Below are 11,266 nucleotides of genomic sequence, written 5' to 3'. Positions count from 1 at the left end.
TCAAATACTACAAATTTTATTTTGTTTTACTCTTTTCTTTTTGAGCCAACAATCCACACAAACGCAAATATACACAGATATTAAATCATCATGGTGTGGTGTATTTATAAGTTGATGGGAGATTGATGATTGGACAAAATCCATATTCCGCTTCACCTTTGGTAGAACAACTGAACAAACTTTTAAAGTGAATAAATAAACTTTGTTTAGCTCCAGAGATCTTAAATATGTCCGACCATTTTGACTGATACCAAAGATTGTATTTATTCATAAACTTATTTTCATTTATGCCTAATTAAGCGAGTGAAGTTGTCGGATGTCCCGTTTTACATATTGTTTTTTTTATAACCATGGCATAAGTTAGTTCTTTAACCAACGTAAACGCTTAAGTATCTAGGTCCAAAATTTTGTTACCTCTCTTAGTTTCATTTCCATGGTTGGCTCTATGTATGACCTCTGACCTAGATAAGGTGTAGTCTGGGTTTTTTTTTTTTTTTTCATCTGTTTATTTTGCATTTGAGTGTTATCATTACATGTGTGATAGAGTTTAATACTATTTCTGGAACCACTGATTGCTTAATATCCTTCAAGTAAATGCTAATTTTGTTCCACATTTTGGCCGGGTTAATAGCGGTGCAAGTTAAAATAGCTTACTCATAAATATTCTCGTGTTGTTTAAGTTCTCGTCCCTAAGGTTTCCAAGAGACAAACAGAATGTACATTATAGATGATCAGTGTATTTTATTATAATGTATCTATTAACTAAATTAAAAAAAATAATAATAATTTATTGATGAATATTTTACTTTAAAAAATTACTGACCTTCAAAATAAAAGCAAATTGAGTTGTATAAAACTAAATTACTGGCATGATACGCGATACTCTAACAACATTTTGTGTTTTTATTTAAAAAAGGCGGGTATTTCCATTACAAATATTGTTCTCAACCATTAGATTTTAGTGTTTAGAGAAGATCATTTTAAACATTAATCATTAGAGTCAATAAAGTACTCACGCTATCTAATTGCATAAAACAAGGATAGTTTAGTTTTTTCTACAATTCGATTTGTTCAAATAATTGAATTACTTTACTGTTATTTTGGCCTACGCAGTTCAGTCTTTGATTTACAATCCTCCAAGTTTATACTCATAGCCCCGCCGTTGAGCTGATGCTGGTCTCTGAACTGTTGTTGGTCTTTGGGTATGCCCATTCCTGCCATTTTGTGGCCTATTACCATTTGTAGTTTTGTTTGACCTGTAAACCTCAGAGACTACTGAGACACGCTTTTGAGGATCAATTACAATTTCTCGGTTACGGTGCTCTCCTAGAGTCATAAACGAATCTTGACTTTTGTCATCGTCGTCACTTTTCTTTTTGCTTCCTACAATGACTGCGAAGCGATACAACAAAAGCATAACCACGAGAATATTTTTAGCTGTGAAAAATACTATGCTATAATTGATAAGGTTGTATGTTGCTATTGTATAAATACGGATAGAGACAAAAGGGATGTCTTGCATCAACATAGCCACTAGAATGCTCCAAACCTCAGTCGAGCAACATGATGAACATTTGATTGATTTCTTCGGAGCTGGTGCTTGTAAAGCCACCCTTCCTCGCTTTACGTTCCTCGTTGCTGTCAAAACAAAACAGAATTGTAGCAGACTCACGGACCAGATCACAAGAACAGCCAGAGTTAAATAAAAACTCTCACGCACCTGTTTTTCGTCAAATAATGTAAAAAGTTCAGTAATATCCGATGCCATTCCAATAAAAACAAACAGAAGTTGAGACAGCTCGTTCCTAGATATGTTACCACGTGGTAGAAGCCATCGTCCTATGATCATGAAGTAGAGAAGAAGCTGTTCTATAATAACAACCCACGTGTCTGGCTCTAATTCTATGCTTATTTTTACCTGAAAAGGTATGAAAAGCAGTCTATTATTTTTCTTTTCTTTTTATTTTTTTAGTAAATATCTCTGAATTCGAAGTATCAATATTGGTCTTTGGAATTTATTGTTCACCCATTGTTAAAGTTTTCTCATATGTATAAGCAGGAGATACTCAGAACAATGTAATATTTGAATAGCTTTCCAACATCGTCAACACGGATTCTATTCCAATATGATTTATCCATATTAATCAGCTATATCGAGGGGAGTTTATTTACAATGTTCTAAAATGCACAGTTAGAATGAGCATGTCCCTTTGATTTTATAAAATAGAACTAGAGTTAATTACTAATATGTCTGATTCGACATTACATTGGGGATCAATTTGGCTTGATAGCAAATGAAAATGTAATTTTATTGTCCCAATAGCAATATATTCAATCTTTGATGTCAATATTTTGGTATGATACTTTATACGAACATGCTTTTTACGTATGTATAATAATGATAAAAATCATATGATTATTTAATAACAACAAATTACAAGAGGAATTGTGTTTCATGCTTGATAACAGCCCTGATATCGGTGAAAGTAGACAACTGGTAACTAGATTTATCATTTAATAAACAAATATAATGTCCCAACTGAAAACTTTCCATTTTGCAAAAATCAACACTTAGCAAATCATGCCAAGTTGAAACTTTTTTTTATTTTTAAGTGTTTAATGTTGAAGTACTGCTTCATTAAGTGTCTTTTATACCTCATATTAAGAAAAAACGAAAAATAAACAAACAAACCGAAATCAAAAAAACGAAAATAAAACAAAACGCATTAAAACAAAACACGCCATATGATTATTAAAGACAAAAAGACCAGAACTTACGGCAAATTTATACTTTATAAAGAGTATTGAGTTCTTGTTATTACGCCAACCAACTTGATACTACTTTTAAAACTTCTTTCGGAAACGAATATATAAGGTATGAAGGGTGGAGAGTCCGAAGAAACTAAAGCTATGTTCTTCCTAGTTCTGAACGCCTCAACAAAGCAACGAGTTTCAATTTATAGACTTAAAAACGGACGCTTTGGTGTGAAGTAGAGTAAAGCGATCTAAAAGTTAATTTGTGTCTTACTTTGAGTTTGTGAATTGTTCCATATCTACCACAATAACTTTGGATAGATAACAATAACGCATGTTTGACTAAGTAAATAAAACAAACACAGGAAATTTTTCCATGGAGTGTGGTTCTGAATACAAACTAAAAGCACAGTTGTTTATGATTATAATCATTCTTTTAAGGATTCTATCGATTGACAAATCATAAAAAAGCCTTCTAAATATTTTATTTGCTGTCAAATCCATCAGGATATTACAGAGAGTAAAAGAGTTAAAAAAAAAACTTTGTGGGATACGGTTGCTCGTCTTTTAATTATATGACCTTTATAACTACCTAATTAACTATGATGAATTTGAAAATGTTTGCATTTGAGGGAGCAATAACCTTATTACACTTATCGAAGACGTTTTGTTTTTTTTGTTTTTTTAATTCTGCAACATTTAGTTGATACAAAGTAATTTTCTAAGTAAATACCTTTTGGGGTCTCGTTACTCAAACTGACAGAATTTTGTTCTTAGAAATGATCCCTGTATAATTCATTATGTACTATTATCAAATAAAACTCTTTCAAGTCTTTGTCCTTTCTTGTCAATATAATTTGATAGCGAAGGATTAAAATGGAAAAAAAAAATAATAAATAAATAAAAAAAATCCAAAAAAAAAAAAATCGGAACACTTAACTCAAGGCACCTTACTTCTCATTTTTATATCGTTTAATTTCTTTGAACACCGTATTGTGGCCTCCGGTTGACTGCAAATGTTGATTTAGTATAATTAATTGCCGTTGTTTCAATTTCAACCTACACTATCACAACAATCAGTGGAGTAAAAAACCCATGAGTACTGATAAAGTATATCAAGAAACGTCGACCATTTATAATTCAATAAAAACTAGCGGTATATCAACAACCTACCCCAATATCAGGTAGTCCAACTGAGGTAGTTGTATTTTTGGTCTGTAATTCAGTTGTGTTTTCTCCTTTGACGTACCGGTCACGTCTGTCCAGCTCCAAGAGCCAAATTGCAGGTATGGTACTGCAGAGGTAGAAGAAGAAACAAGGACAAAACCTACAAAAGTTATAGGAATATGGTATCTGATATTTTAGAATTAGTAAAGTTCTTTGATTTCAGTGATATCCAAGAAACTGAGCAAAAAGTTAGGGGGCAAAGGGCACTTAGAAGAATAAATTGTGGATGTTTTTACACTTAAGAGACTGACCATGAAGAAATCATGTAGATCCTATGTATTGACGGCACATAGTATTCTCCTCGCCAATAGTTTTGTTCTAATGTAATGTTTAACTCATTCTGATGTCAGAAAGAATAAGGTAAAGTGGATGATTCAGAATATATATTCAAAATTCCCTAACAAATCAACTTTATTATGAGTAGATCAAAGAATTATTCTCTTTATTTCAAAATTTCTTGTGGTTTCTATATAATTGATTTCATTCCTACCATTTCAGTAAATTACAAACGAACAGTTATTTATTAGAAAACATGAGTTTGTGATCTCTTATGGATGAAAATTTGTGCCACTCACCGCCCGATCATTCCATGGACACGTCTTTGAATGTGAATGTAAATACTACAAAATTATTTTGGGTTGGTGTTTTCAAGAAGTACCTTCTATCCCTCCTCTATTTTTGTTTCCGGATACCAATGTTTTATAGAAAATATTGTTTTTAAAGTTGAAGTAAAATGATTTATATCCTGCTATCTTGTTACAGTTGTATGGTTTCTTACCTAAGATAGGGGCGTTAGAATCAATTTTTGTTTAACAATCATGACAGTAATGGAATAATTTATGAGCTTCACACTTTAAACATATAAGAGATTAATGTTTTTTTTTTTATTAAATCGTTTTTTATTCAATTCGGTGAAGCAAGTTTGACTTTTTCAACAGTGTCCTTCTTTTATAAAATGTAAATGCAGTTGTCGGCTAAAATATTTTTCTCTGAACTCTAAAATCGCACAAAAGTCATTGAAAAATGTATATATCTCATATGAAAAAAAAATCTACATCAAATATTAAATATCCGTCTTTGTAAGAATCATGCAAAATCTGAAAAATGTGATACAGCCTAAAAAAGGCTACATATTTTTTTTTTTGTAATTACGTTGTTTTATGGGTCTATACTATGAAATGTGCAATTATTCATTCAAATCTGCCTGCTCTTAGAAGATAATCAACATTGAAAATCCAGTAGATTCTATTGTATTTGAGCGTCATTTACAGAGTTATCTCCCTCAATTTTGAAATCTACTGTGCATTCTATAGAATTTTTATCTCCTAAGAGCACGGGTTATATGAAAAACCACATGTTAATTTCTGTTTACTATGACATTTCAAACAAAATATCAAAAATAAAAATATGTAGGCTTTTTACCCTTGAATCACATTTTGCATTATTCTTACAAAGACTACTACTTAAATCTACATTGCTAATGCATATTCAGAACTACGAAGGTCCGTATGACATGCTAAAAATCCACCTAAAAATTCATTGCAACACGCGAGTGTAATAGGATGGGTTTTCAAACCATACGTACCTAATGCTATAAGTATAGGTATGGATTACACTTATGTATATATGTATTCATATGTGACGTGCTCTTTAGACCACAGTCTTGGTAAAAAAGTGATAAACATATGACTAACATTTCGTGCACACATAGGCTGCGTCTATTAAAAAAAATATGATGAAACTGGTCATATTAGAATCGAGATAAATGATGGACACTCCATTGTGCCAGCTCGTTGTAAAACAATGATAAAATGGAGTTTCTGCGTTTTAATTATTACGTGGTCTGAGACAACTCATGTGAACCCACCGACACCACATTTACGCGTCAATCTGTCCAAAATCAAAAATTTTGTTTTTTATTTATTTTTAAACGTCTACATTCTAATGGAAGAGAAAACCAACATGTAACGGTAACTTCAGATAACCCAATGTCTCAGCTTTCTATCTATATTAAGAAAAAAGATGTCACACTTGAGCATTTTTGACAATTGTCAATTTATGATATTTCTCGTTGAGGTAGTAATACATATTTATTGCAATTAACTCAATTATGTGTGACATGATATTTCTTGAGAGATTTGTGTTACATGTATTTAGCTTCTACATTTGTGATACCCCAGGATGACTTCTAATGACGCCCAAACAATTGTGTCACAAAAAAAACTTAACTTTTTGACCCAGTAGGAGTACAAAAGTATGTTTACACTGAAAAATAATTCGTAAATGGGGGGTGTAAATACATCTGAAAATTATGAAGTTGATGAGTGTTAGAGGGGTGCACTGTGGACACTCACAGCCCATGGATCATTCACCTGTAGTAAGTGTAGCGATAGTCGAAGACCGAAAATAAATGTATGAAAAGTTATTTAGTTAGTGCAGACTTACCATTTATATTCCATTCCTTTTCTTGCTATGATAGTCACAATGCCTTCAAGGAGAAAAACACCGTCGGCTATAGCCAAATACCAGAACTTCTCGTCGTTTGCTATGTTTACAACCCTCCAAATAGCCAACAGACTATGAACGAGTAAAACCAATCGGACCAATATAGCCTTGATAATGTTGAGGAATTTCATTTTGATATCTTATGTTCCAAGACCTTGAAATTTCCTGTCTTGATTTGTATACATTGTTTAGTCACATAGAATTTCACCAGGTCTCTCTGATCTTTATAGCGTCATTCAACAGATGATGAATTCGCGTGTAGCCTCGCCTGTTTTCGATTGAGCACATACATTCAAAAGCACCTTGGTTAACAACCGCCTTCTCCAAATAAGTCATTTAGCCATTAAGCAAAGACAATATTACTGCTATTGGTCTGAGAACAGTACAGCCATGGAATATAGTCATTCTAAATATTTGTTCATAATTCAAGGATTCAAAAACAAGTTCCGTTAATGGCTCATCCACGTTACGAACAGAATCCTAATACTGTAATTACAATATCACTGATCAATGGGCTTCCAGTGCAGTTCATTAATAACGCTAAACAGCTTTTAAATAATTCTTTCGATTGGAAATTAGTCTTCCAACTGAGTTTCAGGAGTTGATGAATTAATATTAAATATGATGTCAACCAGAATGAAAACAACATGAAATAGAAAAGAGTGTTCTACGGTCGGACAAATATAGGCACAATACTAATACGGAATCCGGATTGTATATCTATTGTATACGTTAGAACTTTGACTTTTGCCCTATCACTAGTAATGTATCCAAGACATGCTTAGAAGTGCCCTGAAACGTCATTATTTATTAATAATACATCAGTAAGTACGTAAATTTTGTAACAGTTGGTCATCCAGTTTGTATAAATTTGTGAAATAATACTAAATAAAATGGTCTTACAATTTTACAGCTTTAATCATTATCTAATTAAAGGCGTGTCAACATCCATTGTTTTCATTGATGTTAAAACCAAAATGTACTTTCCTGAATTTCACAGCAGTTTTAGTATTTTGTATTGCTAACCATCAATATAACAGTGTAGTACAGATATAAAGGCGTTGCATTGGCTCTGATAAGAAAATTACAGGTTTATGGTCAAGTTTGTCTAACATAAATGCCCAGATCTGAGAATTTAAAATTAATAGCGTAATTGATTTGATTAAACATCAATCAAATTCTGAAATTCGTCGAAGAAGTCGCTTACTATTAAGTGTTCATGCATTTATTTTCGGCTTTTGACCATGTATTTTGTTTGTTTATCATGGTTTTGTTGTTACTACTAAAACAATAAAAACGTACTGATGTAGAACTTTGCATCCCGTAACTTACTATATTTGTAAATAAAATATGTAAATTGTAATTTTGGTCAAAGGGAAATCAATGGGCCAGGGTTCGAGCGATAAATAAAAAGAACATAATTCAGGAATTACGACAAAGAAGACACACACAACAAAGAATTTGAAATGATCAAAATAACACGCGCATAGAAACAAAAGTAAATGAGAAACTCAGGCTCCATAAAAATCTGGGTGAACAGTGAATATGATCTGCTTCTCTAGAAACATCCCGCGTTTTGTTCTTAACATGTTATGTCCGGGAAAGACGAAAAGCAAAATCTGAGACAAGATGAGCAAATCAATATCAAGGTGCAAATGGATACACCATAACGATCCAATAGTTCATAATGACGACCATAAAACTTTTGTAGTGATGACTTTAATCTTGTAGCGACATAACCCTTTTGCAGAAGTTTAATTGTACGAAGCCTAGCACGGTACAACAAGTGCATAGTTTCAGCAAGCTCTGGTTGAACGCATGAGTTGTGTGGAAACTCCCATACTCTAAAAGCAGCTGCTGAAAGGAAGTTGTCGCAGATGAATGGGAAGTTAACGATTCGAAATGAGAGGTCATCGCATTTGTCGTATGGGTTTTATCTTTCCATCGATCTCTATCAGTAAGTCAAGATATAAGTCTGACTTCATAGTGTCTAGAGTATACTTTATTTAAAGTTCGTAGTGATGTATAAAATTTCTGAATTTAGGATTGTTTAAAGAAAAAGCGTCATCTGTATAGCAGATATTAAGATCAAAGGGTGTTATTTCATTTTGATAAGATCAGCTTTAAGGCAGTCGTATAAGAGTGAAGGAATAGGTCAGCGAGAAGCGGATCGCAATTCATTCCGATCGTCTGTTGAAACTAATGGATAAATATGCTGTCGAAAAAAATATCTAGCATTTTGACACCTTTTCTTCAGAATATTTAGACAACTCCCAAATAATTAATATACATTTTTGTACTTTGGTAAACTTCAACAAGACTTTTATCATTTTCATACATGTATAAGATTTTTTTTAAAAATTCTTATGTTTTCTTAATTGTTATGGATTCAAGTATCAAGGTCCAAAATCAACACTTTCCAGCTACTGAGACTTTAAATGCTCCTCTCCTTTCATTGCAGATCCAGGATCCAGGATTGCAGATTGGGTTGGGTGGGGTCGTAAATATAATAAAATATTGGTGGGTTCTATTTACAAAAGTAAATGAGTTTCTTATATACAGATAACTATATGGAAATTTTGATTTCATTGGATATACCCGGCCATATATTCCGGGTATACAGATACCAATATTTATTTTCATGTAGATTTTGTAATCAGTGTGTTTCCCTGTTAGTTAATGAATTCTATAATTGCCATCACTGCAATGCAGGTACATAATCAACAGCAATGTCGTGGTAATAAAGGAAACTTTCGCGTGATACCCGTTTTTTCTTGGTGATGTGTTATTGTGATTAATAGCTTGTAGAATATCAATACACATTTCACATGACGTCAAGCAAATATCCAGGAAGAATACTGATACAATGACGTATATTCAACGCAAATCTCGGGTACGATTCCAGTGGTGTTTGAAAAACAGAAATGGAAATTTATAAATATAGTATAAAAAAAGAGCATTATTTTATTAATGGAACATTAAATGATATCCCGCCACATAATGGTAAAAAGGGGGTACCAAAATTTTTAAAATGGTTTCATTCGAAAAATGTATTTTGGATGTTGCTGAAACCTAACCTGTATTTTATGGTACTAAACAGCAATCATCGGGAGACAGTCACGCAACTTGTCAAAGGATATGTCATAATACCTCAGAAGTGCGGTGGGGTATAAAAAATGCTAAAGCGTCGAAAAAAAACCCAAAATAACTGGTACTAATTAGGTTTTAATATCACAGAATTTGAGGTATTTGCTAAAATGTGATTGTGCTGAGAACCTAAGTAAAGTCAGCATGAAAGCGGCCGTTTCCAGTTTTATTTTAATTTACAGCTTAACAATTGCTTTGTTTAAGTGTTTTTTTAGTGATTAGCCTAATAAAACCATAGCTAGGGCTTTCAACTGTCCCTTTACCCATCCAGGGGACTGTAACTTGACAAGTATGGACAATTACAACTGAAAGATCAATTCATTTTTCTAATGTCGTTTTGGGGCTATCAACATGTGTAAATAATAGAAAGGAAAATACTTATTTCGTTATACGGGAATCTAATTATTTTCTATTAGCATCCTTACCATAACCAGAATTAATGAAAATGTAAGATACTATTTATCGTTTTTTCTCCTAAAATATGAAATACTTAGCTTTTTTCAAAATAGCTGTACACATCTTCAGTATATAAAAACATTGTGTCAAGTTCAAATAATATTGCTTCTATACTTTTTGAGTTACATATTAGAATCATGTACCCTCTATAAAGGATGGACTGGGGACAGGTAATCAAAGTGCTGTCAGTACTGGAGGTTTTTGATTCTTCTGAAAATAGTACCATATACTCAATTTCAAAGACATGATGCAAAATTATAGTGATAAGAAATTTGCATTTCCCATTATTTTAGAACTGTTTTTCCTTAAATGTTAAAACTGAATGATAATCTTTAATACTGATTTCAAAGATGTGGAGACATGTAAACCTTTGTAACTGCTCATGTGGGAGATTCTCCCAACTGATACTGTCACTTGTGGGAGATTTTTACATAAAAGCAAATTTTTTATGTAAAATTTTAATTATTTCATATTTTTTTCTTACGAAAATATAGTAATTTCAACAAAAGACAAGCACATATCTTACATTTTTATGTAGAATATCCTAATTTTTAAAAGATTTTGGGAGAGTTGATGTGGGTTAATAGGTATGAATATGATCTGTAATTATTAGTGTAACAGTATCCATTTTCACACACATTTACAAACCTGTCCAAAAAATAATTTGCATTAAAAATTCTGCTTAAGAGAATAGATGTACATCAGATTTTTAAAACATAGATAATTTACCCGCCAATTTTACTTGGTCAAAATTACTGCTCTTTACTTCCTGTTTATCAATTATAAAATATTGATGAAAGGATGAACATTTTGACTGATAAGTGTGTTAGATAGAACATGCTTAAAACATGTAATGCTTCTCAAAACATTTTGCAAAAACTAAATTACAATACAGCAAATTCATTACATCTTTCAAGGCCAAAAAGAAGTTCCTCTGTAAAGTCTAGATCATAATTCTTGTTGTAGCAATGTTAAAATATTATTAATATAACCTGAATAATTGCCCAAAACATATTTACTGATTTCGAAAGAGATTTTAATTGATATAAAAGGAAATACAGTTGAACTTTATTCTGTGTATTGTTCAGAAACAGTTGGACAATGTAAGGTGTTTTGGTTCAATCAAAACCCCAAAAATGTTCTCATACAAATGTTTAAATCAAAGGAAAGGTACAAA

At 32.1% G+C, this 11,266-nt stretch overlaps 1 protein-coding gene across 2 annotated transcripts; it reads right to left on the bottom strand.

The window, feature by feature from the left end:
- LOC148618862 (transmembrane protein 26-like) lies at positions 1 to 7,248 on the bottom strand. 2 transcript variants are annotated; one of them, XM_088578162.1, is made up of 3 exons: positions 6,427 to 7,248; positions 3,928 to 4,081; positions 1 to 1,918 (listed from the first exon to the last, which is right to left on the bottom strand). In XM_088578162.1, exons 1-3 carry the CDS (start codon positions 6,615 to 6,617, stop codon positions 1,127 to 1,129), a joined length of 1,137 nt encoding a protein of 378 aa, XP_088434288.1. In that variant the 5' UTR covers positions 6,618 to 7,248; the 3' UTR covers positions 1 to 1,126. The 2 variants fall into 2 exon arrangements, with proteins under 2 accessions (XP_088434288.1, XP_088434289.1); XM_088578163.1 differs by lacking the exon at positions 6,427 to 7,248 and adding an exon at positions 4,557 to 4,669.
- Positions 7,249 to 11,266: the final 4,018 nt, after the last annotated feature.

The sequence above is a fragment of the Perna viridis genome, chromosome 4 (assembly GCF_037379345.1).
Source record: "Perna viridis isolate PV_CMFRI_1.1 ecotype Kerala chromosome 4, ASM3737934v1, whole genome shotgun sequence".
Lineage (NCBI taxonomy): Eukaryota > Metazoa > Mollusca > Bivalvia > Mytilida > Mytilidae > Perna > Perna viridis.
This window is presented reverse-complemented; position numbering and strand designations above follow the sequence as displayed.

Coding starts and splice junctions, on each gene's coding strand:
- LOC148618862 (XM_088578162.1), bottom strand. CDS start 6,617: ATGAAATTCCTCAACATTATCAAGGCTATATTGGTCCGATTGGTTTTA. Junction 4,082..6,426: donor AAAGGAATGGAATATAAATG/GTAAGTCTGCAC, acceptor TAACTTTTGTAG/GTTTTGTCCTTGTTTCTTCT. Junction 1,919..3,927: donor TTGGACTACCTGATATTGGG/GTAGGTTGTTGA, acceptor ATACCTTTTCAG/GTAAAAATAAGCATAGAATT.